We start from the raw sequence: 19792 nt of genomic DNA, 5'->3' as shown, positions 1-19792 counted from the left end.
TCATGATTATTGCAACAAACACAACAAGATGAATTCAAATGTTAAATAAAAGGAATATAGCAAATCTGTACCAAAAATTCAGACCAATTCAGCATGTTTAATTATCCTGATCTACACTACTTTGATAACAGACTATTAATAAGTAGACTCAGATCAATCTAGAAATATCATTATCCATTATTTGGAATGTTAAAACAACAAGAAACCTAAAAAGGGTAAATATGACAAGGTCATTATCTGATTGAGTTAGCCAAGTTAATTTATTGAAGTTAAATCCCAATTATTTTATGAATGAGACCAACAAAATCACTAATCTTATGTCCAGTTTGGTTGTCAGCAATCTGGAAAAATAATTATAAATTGACACTATTAGATAATTTAATTTTGGTGATAGGAAACGTAGCATATATAATCATCATAAATCAAGTTTACAGCCCATGAGATTGAAAAAGAAAATCAATAAAAAAGAATCAGTCAGAATAGAGGTGTAGAATGTAGAAGCAAGTGTACAATCAATATTGAGGGGCAACCCGCCGAGGTAACGGTTTAACCTTTTCCTGCCAAGTGTACAATCAATATTTGTAAAGATATTATTTGCTAATCCTTGTCATAAAAGATTAAAAAAAAAACAATATGCATTGCTGGCCTAGTATTTATTGACATGACAAGAAATTAAATGTGTTTACAGAAAGTGAGTAATTTGAGGAGATTGGAGAGTAGAAAAGATAGACAATTATATTGAGGATCAGACACACAGATTCATTCATATACTACAGAAGGCTTTACTTTTGTTCCTAAAAAGAAAAAGATTAGAACATCGACATTTGAGGCTGTATATAGATATATAGATATATATATATTGATACAGATATAGAAACCAAAAAAAGCCAAAACGTGGAAATTGGTTGTTTGTTTAGATATGACCTCGTAATAAGTTCACTAGCAGAAACTTCAACAACATAATGTGGAAAGGAAAAGGGATGAAAGCCTTGTGCAGTTTGTAGATATAAGGTAATATCTCACAAATGCATCCTCTGTGTAACCACCTGAAAAGATAGCCAATATCATACAAACCTTAAGCAACAGATTGCATCATGATCAAATTTGCTAAACAAGCATAATCATACCGAATGAAGGATAACACGAATATTACCTAACAGAATAACATCATAGAAGTTATCCCCATTAGGAAGAAAACCATAAAACATAAGGAAGTGTGAACTTGGTAAGCTCCCATACCTAAGGTAGTGTTGGTTTCCTTTTTCACATGGTCATGATACCGGGAATTTCAGGGACTTGGTTACTGGGTCTACTCTACCACAATGAACTATCTGTGGGCACAGCTGTAACAAGAATATAATAACAAAGTATCAGCAAAGGGGTGAAATCATAACCAATATCACTGGCTCATTTAGAGTGGAAATCCTACTAAGTGGTTCAAGAACCCAGCAATAGGAACTACGCAAGTTCTTAGCTTTCCATCACCAAAAATCACCTTCATGCTATTTGAGTACCAAAGCTCACAAGCCTGCAGAAATTATCCCAACTATACAGCTTTTGTTCAAAAATATCAGGATAATTATCGCAGAGTTGTGGGCATGATGCATCAAATTGTTGGCGTAAGTGCTGAAATCAGGGACAAAATTGTTGCATTAAGAACAGTGGTTGTTTTTCATGCTGAAAAGAAAAAAAAACATGGAAATAAATTACCTCTTTAGATTGCGATAATTCTTCAAAAAGCAGGGTTCCTTCTAATGAAGCAAATGCATCAACTTGAAAACTCAACCCTGGTCAATAAAAAAATCACATTAGTCGTAACGAGTAAGGATAGAAGAGAACAGAGTTACAGAAGAATACAACAACAATAACAACAACAACCAAGCATTTTCCCACTAGGTGGGGTCGGCTGTATGAATCATTTTACGCCATTGAGCTCTATCTCCTATTATATCATCATCTATATTTAAATAAATTTTATCCGGTTTTATTATTGCTAACCAAGTCTTTTTTTGTCTTCCTCTTCCTCGTTTGATATGCATGTTTATCATAGTTTCACATCGCCTAACTGGAGCATTTATTGGTCGTCTAAGTACATGTCCGTACCATCTTAAACGTGTCTCTCGGAGTTTTCCCTCATTAGATGCAACTCCGACTTTCTCTCTAATGCTCTCATTTCTTATTTTGTCCATCCTCGTATTATCACACATCCACCTTAACATCCTCATCTCTGCAACTCTCATCTTCTGCTCATGTGCTCGAGTCATAGCCCAACATTCAGCTTCATATAACATAGCAGGTCTAACTGCGGCTTTATAGAACTTACCTTTAAGTTTAAAAGGTACTTTACGGTCACATAAAACACTCGACGCTCCCCTCCATTTCACCCATCCTGCTTGTATTCTATGTAAGACATCTCTCTCAATCCCTCCATCGTTTTGCAAAAAAGATCCTAAATATTTAAATTTCTCGGTTCTAGGCAACTCGTTCCCTCCTATCTTAACAATTGTTTCATTACTTCTAATATTGCTAAACTTAAATTCCATATATTCTATCTTTAATCTACTAAGCTTAAAACCTTTCTCTTCTAGTGTTTCCCTCCAAGATTCTAGTTTAGCATTTACTCCTTCACGTGTTTCATCTACCAAAATAATATCATCTGCAAACAACATGCACCATGGTACTGCATCTTGAATGTGCGCAGTGAGTTCGTTCATAATTAGTGTAAAAAGATAGGAACTTAGAGCTGATCCTTGATGTAACCCTATCTTTATTGGGAATGCTTCAGTTACTCCGTCTGAAGCCTTTACTTTAGTCGTTACATCCTCATACATATCCTTAATTAGTTCAATATATGTTATGCTAACACCTCTCTTTTCTAGAATTCTCCATATAATTTCTCTTGGGACTCTATCATAAGCTTTTTCTAAGTCAATGAATATCATGTGTAGATCTTGTTTTTGCTCCCGATATTTTTCAATTAATTGTCTAAGAAGATGTATAGCTTCTATTGTCGACCTGCCAGGCATGAACCCAAATTGATTTTCTGTCACTGTGGTCTCCTTCCTTAATCTTTTGTCTAAGAAGAGTTACAGAAGAATAAGCATATAATTTATACAAGATTTGACAAGGAATGATTTCTTTTCTTCTTATCAGATGTACTTATAGGAGCATTACATAAGAATTCAGTAATGCTTTCAACTCAACAGAACCAACAGGGTGATTCTATAAACAACTAACGGGGAAAAGAAAGCGATACTAAACTAAAATAAAAGGGGCAAATGCCCAAACAAGACCCTTCTTGTTCACAGACATCCAAACCAGACCTTGCTTTCACCCATCATTTTTAAAACTCCCTATAACTGCCAATGAAAAAATCATGCTAAATTTAGCTCCAAAACACTGTTTTAATCCACATACAACTGTTAAACCCTATTTCAGTAAACCAGGCCCATTAACCCACTACCAAAATTAACCCATAGCAGAAGCTTAACCAAAACCTAACTTTTCTACCTCCCTCTCACTATTGCTCGGAGCTCATACTGACCTCCTCCCCATCACGATTTGATATTGGATTGCAGACCTTTGCTATTTCTGATGGCCTTTGTGATCTTGTTTCCATTAGTCTCCAGTGAAATTTCAGTGAATTTCCTTTTAAGAGAGACTGGTGTTCCTCAACCTTCCTTTTTCAACAGCAGACAATTCACAATTGGGTGTCCATCTCTACCAGGTCAAAGATCATGCAGAAACTTGTACATCTTCCGTAGAAATTTTTTCCCTCTTAACATTAATGAGAGACACTTCTTTCCTCCATCTGCAAGTGTTTCTTGCAGCCCCTGTGCTTGTGGCTTTGATCCAATCACAAGCAAAGACCAAGAGTAGAAGAGCCTTCTCAAATCTCTAATCAACACCCTACGATCAAAAGCCACAATACAGAAGAAGAGATCATTTTTTGGCCTTGTTTATTTCTAATCAGCTTAAGTAGAATAACAATTTATTGGCTTCCTATTAACTTTCCTTTGTTCATACATGTTGTGATAGTTGGTGTGAATTACTAGTTAAATTGTTATTTCTTTAATGCATCTTGAAAATCACTAGCCTTTACTATTATTGAACTGTTACTACTAGTTGAGTCCTACATATGCTTTTGCAGATGTATACAATAGTTAGTTAATGAATGCCAAATGAACTATATCCTAAGATGAGATAACAATGAATGTAATAAAGAGATGCTAATGATATGATGACAAATTCAGACCTCGATTTAGCTCATTGGAAGATACACTAGCATTATGCTGGTAGCACATTCAATTGATCATCAATGAATGTGCATTACCCCCTATTAGTGTTAATAGGGGGTAATACGCTAGCATACCCACATTTAAGTGCATGTGGTGTACCACTCTGTGGTGTCAGAGTGCCAGGGAAATCCCATTTTTGGTCATGCATGTCGAACTCCATGAACATTTCAATCAATTCCTGTTTCTACTTAATATGTACTCAGATAATTCTATGCTTATTGTGTAAACTTGAATACATTATTCCTTCTGTGTTCTGAATTAGTGAATAAAAAGGAGGAATTGGATAGAAAGCAAACATTATTTAGCACTCCTACTTATTCCAATGAATGAAACAGTGAATGCTGGTGGGATTTTGGTGCAGCAATGTGAACTCAGTCCCTGCCAAAGCAAAGGATTGATTTGGGGCATGACAATGCCGTTGATAAGGTTAAACCATTGCTTGATAGTGAGTTATTCAAAATGGAGGCCTTGCCCTTTATCCTTTTGTGAAAAAAAGGTCTATATTTGAGCATTTTTATATGAACTCAAATTGCACACCTTTTTGACCTAAAAAAAATGGCACACCTTCATAACTCAGATAAAAAATAGAAAGCCCAAAGTATCTCAAAATTTGGAAAATGTGAATACAATTGAACAAAATACATTTTTTTCTACGGTTGCATAGGAAAACATATACAGTTGATCAGTGATGCACCCAGGCCCCCTGGTTAACCACACTTTTGATGGTGTTTATATTACACTAATCAAATTTACTTATCTTAAATGTTTCAGAGTAAAAAAATTATACTGAGGGATACTTGTATTGAATTCTGTATGTAATGTGTCAAAATAAATATTGAACTTCGAATTTGGATTAACATCTCTCCCTCGCGCTCCATAACAACAATCTCAGGAGTAATATCATCCAACTTCTTCAAGACATCAAACTGGCATTACAATAAGGAAATCAGAGAAAAATGAACAATGTAGTTTCAAAAGCTTAATGGAGCAGAAAAATGTCTTTCAGAGTGACTCCTTTTTTTTTCATTAGAACATACCTAAACAGAAGTAAGGAAACTGAAAAATTCAAACATTACTATGCAATGAAACATGTAAGACCTTCCTTTTATGAGTTTAGGCACATGTCAACATGTAGGCAATATGAAATTGCCACTATATCTTGAGTAAAGCAAACTGAAAGTCAATAAGGGTGTGTCGTTACAATTTTGACAAGATCTGATCAAGTACCCAAAATGACAAAGCAAAACAGAGTAGCAGGAATTGTAACAGCATACCATATCAGAATTATAAACAAGGTCCTCAGATATGATGAGTGGTTCTGGGATTTCTAAAGCAATATCCCCAATGCTCATATCTTCTAGTGCAACTGATCCTCTTCCAGCTTCCTCAAAATCTATAGCCAATAAGAATGTGAAGTTTCTCTTTACAAACTGAAAGAACATTCCAATACTACACAGAAGCTCTTTTTCCTTTATACCACTCACGTACATGTCTCAAAAAAAAAACAAATTTGTTGATGCAAGAAAACAAAAATTGACACAAAAATGCCCAATCATTATAATGAAATGCCAATAACATCTGCACATTATCTGCTTATATCAAACTTTCTTGTCAAAATTGACACCTGACTTAATTTATTTTATTTTTATAAAAGAAAGGGAGTAACTGAAAAAAAAAATCTACAGAAGCTAGTCTACTTCTGAAAATGAACCTTCAAATGCAAACTTACAAGTTATTGACAACATTGTTTTTAGACCATAATCTTGCCCCCACTTCAATACTAGCTCTTCAGAATCAGTACCAAACTTTTTAGCAGTCATTGTGTTAATGTTATTGTCCCCCACAGTTTTAATCATAGCAAATATTGTATTGTGTACAAGATGAAGCAAGTCAATGGACGAGTACTTAACATTTGAAATCAAAGAGCTCAGGTGTGCAAGTATAAAGTTAAGGGGTTCTAGCTCATTCCTAGGGCTGAATGGACCAATCTCATCATCTCCAGCAAAGTAGAGTTCTATCTGCCAATCAAAGAAACTAGATAATCCATCACTCAAGCATAACAAATGCATCAAGATGATGTATAAGACAGAATAAGCATTGTAACTCATTCATGTACAATATTCTTGCAGTTCGAACTAATTTATCCGCTATTTGAAGCACCTCATCAATGGATGAATGCAGTGGCAGAACAAACTTGAATTGCAGTTGTCTAACATCCAATAACCTCTGACAAGAGCCTAAATTGTATGAACAATTTTAAACAAGATAGCTCATAATGCCACATTTTAAAAAACCAACACTCAACATTCTAACAGCCAGCAGTCTTGAGGTATGTACCTGATATAATTTACTTTTAACCATAAATGAAGTAAACCAACACAATTTATTATGTAGAAAAAAAATAATGCATCTCTGAACACTCGTATAGGAAACATGACATTGTTACAATCTAAAAGCTCGAGCTTTGGTATAAGTGATGAATTGATCAAATTTAACATGGTACTACAGAAGGAGCTCTTGTGTTCAAAATCCATTTATGTCAGTAATGTATTCCTGTAAAATTCTTGTACTACAGAAGATCCAAACATGAAAGGAAATTACTAAAATTTAAATGCACAGGTTGATTTCTTAGGATAAGTGATGAGCCAATAAAATCAGCAATTGCTAGTAAAAACACAGTGGTCTCTCCTTACGGCAGTTCCACGAACAAGGTCGATACTTGAATTTGTCAAAAGATTTCTACCCCAGTCTAACAACGGATAGCCAAAAGCTCTTTTGTTCTTCGAACAATAGAGCAAAATGCATCATTTTTTTCCGCAGTGTAAAACAAAAAAAATAAGACGGCTCCTTGTTCAGTGAGGCTTTAGTAATACTCACCTGCTTCTCTGCGTGCAGCGGATCATCCTCCGATAGAGGTGGAAGGCAGAAGGCAATCAATCCGCTTTCCTGCACTTGCTCCAGGGCGAGTCCAACCATGATTTCTTTACTCAGCTAGAACAGCCAAAGAGATATCCAAACGTCTCGATCAACCTACGGGAGAAGGGTTTAGGGTTCTACCACATTGCTGTGAGGCTGTCTGAATAATATAAATTAAATTAGTAATTTATAACGACATTTAAAAAAAAAAGTCTTAAATATTGAAAAAACTAATTTTCTTAAAATATTAAACTTATTTTAAATTGACTTCTAAAATTCAATAAGATGCGCAAGGTGTTCTTTTATCGACCAGAGAAAACCCTGTCTTTTTTTTTTTATGGGATGAGTTAAACCTTATCTATTTAACAGATAGGGTATAATTCACCTCACTAATAAATTGGTAAGGTCCAGGATTGATCGAGAGTATAACCAACCCAAGGCCAAGCATGACTCGTTCCAACAGGTCAATCGTATGTGTCGGACACGGGCCATCGTTTGGTCGTCTTTGTTCGATATGATGGACTAGATCTCTACAAATGCAGTCCTACCTACGTTCGGTCGTGTGTGTGCGCTAGTGGAGGCCGGAAATGTTGATTTTGTCTTCTTTTGCTCAGTTGTAATCTGTACATGTAGATCATATATGTCATTAAATATACCGAACTCGTTAAGTCATGATTTTAAAATGGTTCGTGAAATAGTCTAGTATCCGTAACTTACTAATCATTCTTGTACTGAGTTAACTTACTAATTATTCTTGTACTGAGTTGGGGATGACGGCGGCAAATGAAAAGTAGTTCGTCCGGACTTCTATCATTGTCGACCTTCCGTTTTCAGACATGTTATTTTTTTATTTCTCGTAAATTTATGATTTTAATTTTTCAAACATATCATCTAAAACTTAAAAATATATTATTTAATTTTTATTTTTTTAAAGTAAAATAGAAATTCACTTAGATATTTAAATCACCGTCTTTCATAATTATTTTTTAATTATATTTTAAATTAAATCCAATTAGCATTTGTCTATTTTCATTTAGAATTTTAAAATGGATAAATTTATCCACCAAGATTTTTCTTTTTTATTTTAGTTCTATAAATTAAAAGGAAAATTAATTAGCGGTAAAATTATTATCACATTACTTTAAATGAGTTTGAATTGCTAAAATTAATCAACTCCGTGTAAAATAGTTTAATAATTTTCCTAATTTTGTTTCTCGTAACCTCAGTTTGTGCTGAGTCGAACAGGACTGAGGCCGATCATAAGCAGCCCTTCATTGCATCCTTTCGTCGCTGTCGACCCTCCTGTCATGTCAGACCTCCTCGGAATGCTGTCCTCGCAGAGTTGCAAGCCTCCTTGGCTCGTGAACTTCACTCGAGGAACACTCAGCTATTATGAACCTCCTTGGTTTAGTTGTTGTCTGGAGATTTATTATGAACCCCCTTTACTCGGCTGCTATGAACTTCTATGGCTCAGAGCATCCATAACTGTTGGATCTTTTGAAGAATTTCTTCATTGTCGGTACCATATTAAAAGTAAAAAATCTTATCTATCTTTTTATTATAAAAAAAACTCTCAATAATTTTTTCAGGGATCCCATATTTTTTAAACATCTATATTATATATATATATATATATATATATATATATATATATTTTGATCCCGTCCGGAAGTTGAGTCAGACGGACCGTCGGATGAGGTGAATGGAATGTTGACTGAATCGCGACGTCCCGAAAGGGGGTGTGCTGAGATGACCTCTGTGTTGATCAAGTCTTCTGGTCAACGTTACCTGCATCCTGAGACCGGGTTGACCCGGCCCCCGGTACCCCGATACTCGAGGCAAATCCAACGAATATATGAGTACACGACTAAGCTATAAAATAATAAAATATGCATAGAATATGAACGGAGAACGTACCCTGGCCAAGGGGGGCGCCCTCGGATGGGACGCGACTTGAGTTGTCGCAACCCGAAAGAGTAAACGACTCCGATCAGGCTGGAAAGCTGGATACGAGGAGCTGAATGCGGCACGGGTCCGAAAGACGAACTGCAGGTCGAGATAAAATCTCGGCACACAGACCGAGATGAGACACCGGCACGTAGATCGGGATAAAACACCGATACGCAGACTGGGCTGAGACATCTGTGCGCAGACCGGGATAAGACACTGGTACGTAGACCGGGACATAAATCGACACACAGGTCGAACAACAAGATCGGCATGCAGGCCAAGACACGAGATCGGTACGTAGGCCGAAAGATGTTAACGGCACGCAGGCCAGGATACAAGATCGGCACGCAGGCCGGGAAATGACATACAAACAGGCACAGCGCCTAGGTTGGAACACATGGCACAAGCCAGATCGGCACAAAATCAGAACACACTAATAGCACGAAAGCCGGGAACATAATAGTGGCACACAGGTCGGAGGCCTACAACGACGAGAAAGCTACGCCGTATAAGCGTCGGAATCTTAAAGGTGGCGACCCTTAGCCATAACACAGAGGGGGCAGCAACCGCGTCGCCGAGGCCCTGACTCTGAGGGTGAACAGTAGTGCCGGCAACGACTCCGACGAATACGAGAAGGAGAAAGGGCTGCCGGTGTTCACAGTGAGAGTCGTGATGCGCAAGGGGAGCAGAGAGGAAGTGGTGTCTGGAAGTTTCTTCCGGATAGAGAGGAGGGAGGTGGCTGGAAGTTGCTGCCGGCGGGAGAGAAAGGAGAGGGGAGCAGTGGCTAGACAGGCGGCGGCGGCGCGAGGAGGAGGAAGAGGAGAAGGTGCTGTCGCTGTCGCTGTGGGGAGGAAGAGGAGAGGCTGTCGTCGTGCTCGCGTGAGGGTAGCGCTGTGTCCGTCCGGTGGTGACGTCGCAAGGAAGAAGGAAGCTCTCCTCTCCTTCTGCTCATGGCGGCGGCGGCGGCTAGAAGAGAAGAAGGCCGGCTGCGGCGAGAGGAGGAGAAGGAAAAGAGAGGTGTCTCTGGCGAGAGGAGAGGAGAGAGAGGTGGTGGCCGGCGTCGACGCCGGCGAGGAGACACGGGAGGGAGGAAGACAGCTTCGCCTCCTCCGTTCCTGTTGGCGGCGGCAGCAGAAAACCCACACGAACCCAGCCCCCCGCTGGATACTTAAATATTTATATAATATCATAAGCATACTATCTTATATTATTAGGATAAGTAAAAGATTTATTAAATCAAATTAATCGATTAAAATTAAAAGTTGGATTCAATTAATTTAAAAGTTTGATTTTTTTAAATATCAATTATTTTGATTAAATTAGCGCAAAAGTTTTTTTTAAATATCAATTATTTTGATTAAATTAGATCGGTCTTTTTTAAAAAAATAAAATAAATTTTAATTTGAATTTGAATTAATTTGTTCGGCTATGTTCGAAAGAAATTAAGAATTTAATATTATTAATTTTGTAATTCAGAACTCTCTTATACCTCCCATTCCTTATAAATTATATTTGTAATTTATATAAAATGCAAATTTCAATTTATAATTTATCATACTGAGGTTTTAGTTTTTTTTCATTTGATTTTTAACTAGTATTCAAATCGAATATTGTAAAGACATGTTATTTTTTATTTTGAAAATATTTTTATTTCTCAAAAAAAAATTATTTTAATTTTGTAAATGCATGATCTAAAATTTTAAAAAATATCATTTAATTTTGATTTTTTAAAAGTAAATTCATAGTGGCAATTCACTTAAATACCTAAGTCACCGTTTTTGAGATTATTTTTAAATTATATTTTAAATCAAGTCGTATTAGCATGTGTCTAATTTCATTTAGAATTTTAAAATATTAAATGGATAAATTTATCCTTAGGATTTTTCTTTTTTATTTTAGTTCTACAAATTAAAAGGAAAATTAAGCTTAACTGTAAAATTATTATGTTAAAATGAGTTTGAATCACTAAAATAAAATAGTCAAACAATTTTCCCATAACTTTTTTCCCGTAACCTACGAATCAATTCTTAGAACACTTTGAGCTATAAGGTAAGGAATCACTTCAATCGCTTCATTGATAGTTTATTACATCGGAAAATTTAAAATAATCACTAATACTATAATTTACTTGATATTCATCTCTTCTAGCTGACGAATCCAAAGATCCAAAAATTACACACACTCCACTATGGAAATTACTCTTTTTCGAAAATAATTTAGAGATAAAGAAACCCTGTACAAGATTAAATACAAGAAATATAAACAAGAATCGTAACCTATATTACAAAGAAATTGAAAATGATTTACAGGATAAACATTTACTTAGCTTACTTTCTTTTTTATGTGGAATAATCTATTGGTGATGGAAAATACAGCAGCACTTATTCTCCCAAATACCCAAGAACCGGTGATGAATAGCAGAGAAGAAGAAGTTCATTTGAATCCCTGTGAACGCATTTATATGTACGGATTAGGGCTCTCAATCGATTGATCTTACCCTCAATTAATTGTCACATCAGATCCAAACAAATCTAGTCGTCCAACTCTCGTAACGGTTCTTTTCTGCTTCTCCCAATCGATTACAAGGCTTCAATCGATCACTAGATCTATTCAAAAATTCACTGTTCGTTAGCGAACTTCTCCCAATCGATTCATTGTTTGTCACGAACTTCTTCTCCCAATCGATTACTTAATCAATTGAGTGACTTTAATCAATTACCTAATCGATTCAGAAGCCACTATTTGTCACAAGAAATCTCCCAATCGATCAACCAATCGTTTGTACTGATCTTAATCGATTATCCAATCAATTAACACACCTTTTGTACTATATTTCGCGAACCAAACAATTACCTAATCGATTGATCCTCCACCCCAATCGATTACCTAATCGATTGGTAAGTAATAAAAGTGTAGAGCTCTAAACAATCTTCGTTTCACATTTGAAATCACCTTATTCCGATATCCGAGTCAAAAGTTATGACCTTCGAAAGTTTGCTATGTCGGAACTTCCTCGGTTCATACCAACTCCTTGTTGGAGTGTCCGGTTAACCTTTGACCCACTTAGATTTTGTCTTTGCAAACTTTTCGTTAGACTTCTGATCACCAAGTGCAGTACTCCTTGATTCACTTAGATTTTCTTCTTATTTAACCGTAGTTAGGGTTTTCCCTTTGCCAACGTATGAATAGCGGTTCACCCAACGTTTGCTTCCTACAATGGTTAGTATGCACAACGGAATACAAAAACAAATACTAATAAGAGCAAGCAAACCTAACACGTTGATTTAACGTGATTCGGAGATAAAGCTCCTACTCCACGGTTGTCCATAAGGTGAACGATCCCGATTCGTCGGTGGATGACTCCTCGAAAACCTTCGGCTAGCTCAAGCCTCCTTCTCGGTGGAGAACCTCACCATAATCTTGATCTAAACACTCTTATATCACAAGAAAAGCTTGGAGTCTTTGGAAGACTACTAATAGGAGTTAACCATCTCTATTTTGTCAACCATGGCTAAGCACCCCGAGCCCTCTTTAATAGAGCTTGGGAGGAAACACTTAGTTATGTTTCCCGCCACCAGTCAACTGGTACAACCACCAATCGACTGGTCCTAAGTGAAATTCGACCGTTACAAGCCAACAATTAGTTACCAGTCGACTGATGAAAATACCAATTGACTGCTACAGTAACACTATAGTGGCGCTACAGTACAACTACAGTAAAACCCTGATACTAGGATTTGACCCCCCCCCCCCGAGTACATTCACTCAACACTCATCTTCGCCCGACCAACCTAGACCTAACCTTCTAGTCTCCTCCATCAGCCTTGCGTCCCTCGAATGTCTCCCCATCCTTTACATCTTGCCTTTTGGAGATTTTATCGACCTTGTCATTGTTGTCGGGTTTTCCTTTGCCAAGAGGTCGTGCTTCCGGGACTTCATCCATTGTCAAGTTACACTTGGACTTACGTTGCCAACATGCCTGGACTTACACCGCCAAGAATACAACAATAAACCTAACTTAAATCTTTGCTCAAACATTAAAATCTAGGGTCACTAGATTACTCCAATAAATTGCACCAACAATCTCTTAACATCAATTTATGCTAAGGTGGGGAGGGCGGCGGCAAATGAAAAGCAACCCATCATTGTCATTGCATTTGCATCCTTCCATCATTGTCGACCCCCTCATCGTGGACCCTCTCGTCATGGCAGACACTCCTCTAGATGCTATGTAACGACCCAATTTTCCCTATTTTAAGTTCTAAAAGTCCAAAAAATATTTGGAAATACTTTTAAAATATTCTAGAGATTTTTAGGAATTTTTAGAGTATTTTTACGTAATTTTTGGAGGTCGTTTGGTAGGGTTACAAAAAGAAAAGAAGTTGTGACAAAAATCGTTGAATGTGAGACTCGAACCCAAGACCTCCGGCCGAACCCGACCTAATCGGACGCAGCCAACCAACTGGGCTACGTGTGGTTTGTTAATAAGTATGAAGCGGATATATATGAGTTATAGTAAAGGGCAAAGTTAAACCTAGGTTATAAAAGGGATAAGTTAAGGGGAGAAGGGGAGTATTCCCGTAACCTAATCTCGCGATCCCTTCCTCTCTCGCGGCGCCGACTTCCTCTCGGGCGAAATCGCAGCCGCCGCTCGGGCTTCGCCTCCGGCGGTCGGACAAGGTCACTGTCGTGAGCTCCTCTTGGACCCGAGCTTCTCTCGTCGAAGGGAGCACGCGGACATAAAGGAACGCCGAGACTTGAAGCTAGCCGAAACCCTAGAGACCTCTTCTCCGATTGTAAGTCCAAGAGAGCAAGTAAATACTACTCTCACCTGTGGTAGGAGTTGCTTCGTTTGGTATGGTTGCTTTCGAATTTTTGCTTGCCGTGTAGAATTGTAAGCTCGGTTTTGTTCCTTTCCATGCCCTGTTCATAGCCGAACAACGTCCTTTAACATTAGGGTTTGTAGATTTCGGTTTTAAGCCTAAGTCTAGCATGATTTGAGCTTGCGGGGTTGAAGTGGGTGGATTTTTGGTGTCATCCGAGTGCTGCCGAGACCTGCACAGGAAGCCTTGATACCTGCCGTGACCTGCACATGAAGTTTGGGTTTATGCCGTGACCTGCATAGGGAACTCCAAGTATCATCTGGGCTAATTGAGCAAGAAGAATGGTTTAGTGCTAATTAGAATTGTATGCATTTTATTCTTGAGCGTATGTTGTTCATGAACCTCTTTGCTTTAGGGTCATGTTGTACATACTTAAGTTTGATAAGTAAATATTTTGGACAGCATGCTTATAAAACCTGAGTCGCATTCCTTTGCTTCCATTATAGCATGATGAGAATTTCTAAGTAGCATCCTATACTTGTCTTTACAGCATACTTAGAAGGCCAAGAAATTAGTTTCCTTTACGCTTCGTTTATAGCATGTTTAAGAAGTTTAAAATAGCATGTTACCTTATTTTGTATAGCATGTTTAAAGGCCTTAAAGTAGTATTCTTTGTCATGTTTTAATAGCAGGTTTAGAAGCCCTTAAAGTAGCATTCCATGCTCTATTTCTACAGCATGATAGAAAGTGTAGAGTTACATATATTGCTTTTATTACAGCATACTTAGAAAGTCCAAAGTTAGCTTCCTTTTGCTTTATTTATAGCATGATTAGAATCATTCCATACTTGATTTTACAGCATGTTTAGAAGCACTAAAATAGCATCCTTTGCCATGTTTTCACCGTATGATTCAAAGGCTTTAAATTGCTTTCTTTAGTTTAGCTTATAGCATGATCAGTAAGTTTTAAGTTACTTGTTTTATTCTGTTATATAGCATGGTTAGTTGATTATACACCCATACTTGTTAAGTATATTTAAAGGACTCCCACAATCTTTAATAAAAGATAATAAGGAAGATAAAAGAATAAGAAAGATAACAAGTAAGTCAAGCAAGAGGCTAGTACCCGACATCCAAGAGCTTGTCGTTAAACAAATCCAGGTGACCATTTCCGAGGTCTTGGCCCTGGTAGACCGAGGTCTGCTCTTTTAGGATTGGTGGCTCGCAACCCCAACCTAATAGGGAACGCGCATGAGATGGTACTAAGCCTGGGCCCAAAGAAAAGAAAACCAAAAGAAAGAAAGAAAGAAAGAAGAAGAAAGTAAAAGATAGAAATTAAAAGATTAATTTCTATTACAAGGATATAAGAAAATATAATGAGTTTTATGCTTAGAATAAATAAAAAGTTAGTTTTTTTAATTCTAAACTTACAGTGTTCATTTCTTATTATCCTGTTAGATAGTGAGCATGTTTAGTATTCAGTTTCATTTTCTGTATACCATGAGCACATGCAGATTGGCTTTAGCATTTCAGTTTCAGTATTATTGCATTACATTTATGCATTTCGAGTTTTGTGAGATAAATTAGTACTTACTAAGCGTTTTCGCTTATAGATCTTTTCTTTTTCCTCCTACCGCAGAAAAAGGAAAAGCTAAGATATGAAGGGAGACGACAGGATGGTGGTGGTGGTGGTGATGAAGGTGTGTGATGACTGCGACTATGGAGAGATCCAGAGAGTATTATCAAACTTGCAGGACCTAGTTGATTAGAGTTTATGTTTTAGTTCTTTCCTTTAACACTATTATGAAGTTTGTGAGATTGTAGTTGAGTTTATTTCCGCATATGCATTTAGTCACTTTAATTATTTGTGGAGTGAAATAGTTGGTTGTCTTTACTGTTGTTTTATAACTGCGTGGTTGTCTTTACCGGCGGCGACGGTCGACGACCGGCGGCGGCGGTCGACGACCGGCGGCGGCGGTCGGCGGCGGCGGCGGCGGCGGCCGGTAGCTGCCGCAAGCTCCGGCAGAAGTGCGGCAACCGTCAGTAGAGGTCGTAGGACATTTTTGTCATTTTATAATAATATAAATTACATTCCTGATAAAAAATAATAGATATCAAACAAAAGAATGTAATCATCTTTGTAATCAAATATTACATACATTATATTTCCAAACGTAGTAATGTAATCAAGATTACATTACATTACATTACAAATTTGATTACATTACAAGCTAGATTACATTACACCCAACCAAACGTAGCCTAAATGTTACAAAAAAAATGTATACCTCATGTAATCTATAATACACTTTAGGAAGTAAAAAATATGTAAAACATGACATAACACATAACACATATATCAAAATGTTTCATGACATAATAAAAATATTGAAACCTAAGCTAAATTTGCATTTAGTAAGGAAGGAAAAAATATATAAAACATGACATAACACAAAGTACATGTATCAAATGTTCCATGACATAATAAAAGTATCGAAACATGACATAACATAAAGTATCAAGGTAAAATAAAAATATATAAATAATTACAACATGACATGCCAAAAAATCCTAACATAAAACTTAATAGGTAAAGACTTCCTCAAAGTAGAACTCAATAAAAGAGTATTAAAAAAAACTCAATAAAAAAAAAGTTCGTACTAATGTAATTTCAGAAGAAGCACCACCACTGCCATCATTATTATCATCATCATCATCACTGTTAACAGGAGGAAACTAATTCAAAGTAGAACTCAACTGAAGATGTTGCAAAATCCAGTCTTATTGTCGGCACATCTCTCATTTCACGATCTCTTTCTCTCATTTGTTCATCCCTTTCAGATAAAGTGCCCTTCAACTAGCAATTTAAACAGTTCCTGATACAAGTAAAGTTGCACTATCTATTCAAAGGAAGAAGTTTAAAACAACAACAACAAAAACTCTCTTTCACAGATACATATGTTCAAAATTTCAACAAGTAAACAAAGTAAATATTTCAAAATGCAAGAGATTACTATTAAAGATGCTGTAATTTTTTTTCCAAAAATCCAACTCGGCCTATCATGATTCCACCTCCAATATGGATCCTTTCTAATATGTTCTAGTAAACATTTCACCATAAGAATATCTATTTTCTGCATGCCTGCTCGATTTTATGTCATTGGGACAAGAATCATCATATCCACATTTTACTATCCAGATTGATGTCTGAACTCTATGCAATGAAGGTAAGATTACCAAAATGCAAGAGATGACTTGTGATGGGCTGCCGCTGGGAGCCAGAAGCACCCACTGGCGGGTCGGAAGCAGACGCTGCCGGCCTCCAGTAGCCCCCTACCCGGCACTGCCTCCCCCTTGCCGTCGGCGCCCAGACCGGTAGTGGCCAGGGGTAGCTGCGACCGGTCGGCACAGGCCTAGGGTGGCTGCGACCAGCCGGCAGCGGCCTAGGGTGGCCGCGACTGGCGAGCATCGACCTAGGATGGCCGCCACCGGCCGACAGTGGCCCAAGCGGGCTGTGACCGGCCGTAAGTAGCCGAACTCGGTGGGCCAACGGCCTGATCTGGCCAGGTCTAGCGGGATCTAGGAGGTGCGCCGGAGAGGAGAGAAGAGATGGGGAAGAGAAACCCTACCTGACGGAAATCGTCGCAGCGGAAGAGCTGCGCCGCCCTACTGCTGCCGGCCTCCAGCGGCCCCATGCCCGCCGCCGCCTCCCCATTGTCGCCGGCGCCTCGGCCAGACCGACAGCAGCAACCCTAGACCAGCGCCTCCCCTTGTCGCCGTCGTTGCAGAAGATGGAAGAGAATCGAGGAGCGTATTTAGGGCGAGAAGGAGCGTGTATTTAGGGCAAATTTTGGCACGAAATTAACTTATGTCCCAAATTTTGGGACGAATCCTATATTCGTCCCAGATTTTGGGGCGAATATAGAATTTTGGGACGAATCTTATATTCGTCCCAAATTCTAATAAAATTTAAAAAAAATAGAAAACTTAAATATTTATCTAGAGATATCGGAATTTTATGAAACAAGTTTCAATAAGTTCCTAATTTTATCGTGATCTTAAAAATATCTTCATCCATAATTCTAACATACTATATTGAGTGCGGTAAATTTTTTATTACGAATTAGGTCATATTCGTGTTAAAAAAATTACCACACTAAATATATGAGGTTAAAATTATAGATGAGGATATTTTAAAGATCATAAGAAAATTAGGAACCCATAGAAATTTATTTCATTAAACTCTGAGATCGTTAGGTCCATATTTAGGCATTCCGAATGATTTTTCATTTTTTTTTTTAAATTTGGGACGAATCCGGGATTCGTCCCAAATTTAAGAAAAATAAAAAAATAAATGAAAAATCATTCAGAAGGCCTAAATACGGACCTAAAGATCCCGAAATTTTATGAAACAAGTTTCAATGGGTTCCTAATTTTCTCAGATCTTAAAAAAATACTCATCCATTATTTTAATCTCATATATTTAGTGTGGAGATTTTTTAACCCGAATTTGACCTAATTCAGGTAAAAAAAAACACGAAACTCAATATATTATTTTAAAATTAAGAATGAGGATATATTTATGATTAAGGAAAATTAGAAACTTATAGACTCTTGTTTCATAAAATTCTGACATATGTAGATCTATATTTTAAGTTTTAAACACGTATTCGAACATGCGTTAAATGCTAACATACTTAATTAATACTAAACTATCTATGTTTCACTAAATATGGACCTAACGATCTTGGAATTTCATGAAACAAGTTTCTATGAGTTTCTAATTTTCTCGTGATCTTAAAAATATCTTCATCCATAATTTTAACATATTATATTGAGTGTGGTGAAATTTTTATTACGAATTAGGTTATATTCATGTTAAAAAATCACCACACTCAATTTATTAGGTTACAATTCAGATTTAGGATATTTTTATGATCATGAGAAAATTAAGAATCCATAGAAACTTATTTCATGAAATTCCGAGATCGTTAAGTCCATATTTAGCTCTTCTAAATGTTTTTTCTTTTATTTCTTTTTTTTTTAAATCTAGGACGAATTCCTGGATTCGTCCCAAATTTTGGGACGAATTCCTGGATTCGTCCCAGATTTTGGGACGAGCCAAGATTCGTCCCAGATTTTGGGACGAATCCAGGATTCGTCCCAAATTTAAGAAAAATAAAAAAGAAAAAGAAAAATCATTCGGAAGACCTAAATATGAACCTATCAATCTCGGAATTTCATGAAACAAGTTTCTATGGGTTTCTAATTTTCTTACGATCTTAAAAATATCCTCATCCTTAATTTTAATCTCATATATTTAGTGTGGTGATTTTTTAACCTGAATTTGACCTAATTCAGGTAAGAAAAACACGAAACTCAATATATTGTTTTAAAATTAAGGATGAGGATATATTTATGATTAAGGGAAAATTAGAAACTCATAGACTCTTATTTCATGAAATTCTGACATCTGTAGATCTATATTTTATGTTTTAAACACGTATTCGAACATGCGTTTAACGCTAACATACTTAATTAATACTAAACTATCTATGTTTCACTAAATATGGACCTAACGATCTCGGAATTTCATGAAACAAGTTTCTATGAGTTTTTAATTTTCTCGTGATCTTAAAAATATCTTCATCCATAATTTTAACATATTATATTGAGTGCGGTGAATTTTTTATTACAAATTAGGTTATATTCATGTTAAAAAATCACCACACTCAATTTATTAGGTTAAAATTCAGATTTAGGATATTTTTATGATCATGAGAAAATTAGGAATCCATAGAAACTT

General features: G+C 36.8%; 1 protein-coding gene and 1 long non-coding RNA gene across 7 annotated transcripts in view; both read right to left on the bottom strand.

Moving 5' to 3' along the window:
* The window catches only part of LOC122051140, a 30948-nt gene extending 23578 nt beyond the window's left edge, over positions 1–7370 (bottom strand). For 4 of the 6 annotated variants that reach the window (XR_006131333.1, XM_042612097.1, XM_042612096.1 and 1 more), the window contains exons 1-5: positions 5573–6165; positions 1711–1787; positions 1430–1626; positions 1240–1343; positions 925–1046 (exon numbers count right to left, since the gene is read on the bottom strand). Coding sequence is in view for 2 of the 6 variants with exons in the window: in XM_042612093.1 (XP_042468027.1) it covers positions 5451–5471; positions 5573–5691; positions 6028–6316; positions 7176–7274 (528 nt within the window). In the remaining 4 variants the exon portion in view is untranslated. Of the gene's footprint in view, positions 1–924; positions 1047–1239; positions 1344–1429; positions 1627–1710; positions 1788–5399; positions 5472–5572; positions 6317–7175 lie in introns of those variants that run through there. The other 2 variants (XM_042612093.1, XM_042612099.1) reach the window with 2 other exon arrangements.
* Positions 7371–16492: 9122 nt separating this feature from the next.
* On the bottom strand, positions 16493–17970 carry LOC122051139. The gene is made up of 2 exons (XR_006131332.1): positions 17616–17970; positions 16493–16862 (listed from the first exon to the last, which is right to left on the bottom strand). It is a non-coding gene; the product is annotated as an uncharacterized LOC122051139 (long non-coding RNA).
* Positions 17971–19792: the final 1822 nt, after the last annotated feature.

This window comes from Zingiber officinale, chromosome 3A (assembly GCF_018446385.1).
Source record: "Zingiber officinale cultivar Zhangliang chromosome 3A, Zo_v1.1, whole genome shotgun sequence".
NCBI lineage: Eukaryota > Viridiplantae > Streptophyta > Magnoliopsida > Zingiberales > Zingiberaceae > Zingiber > Zingiber officinale.
The sequence above is the reverse complement of the archived record's forward strand: the minus strand, read 5'-3'. Positions and strand labels throughout refer to the sequence as shown.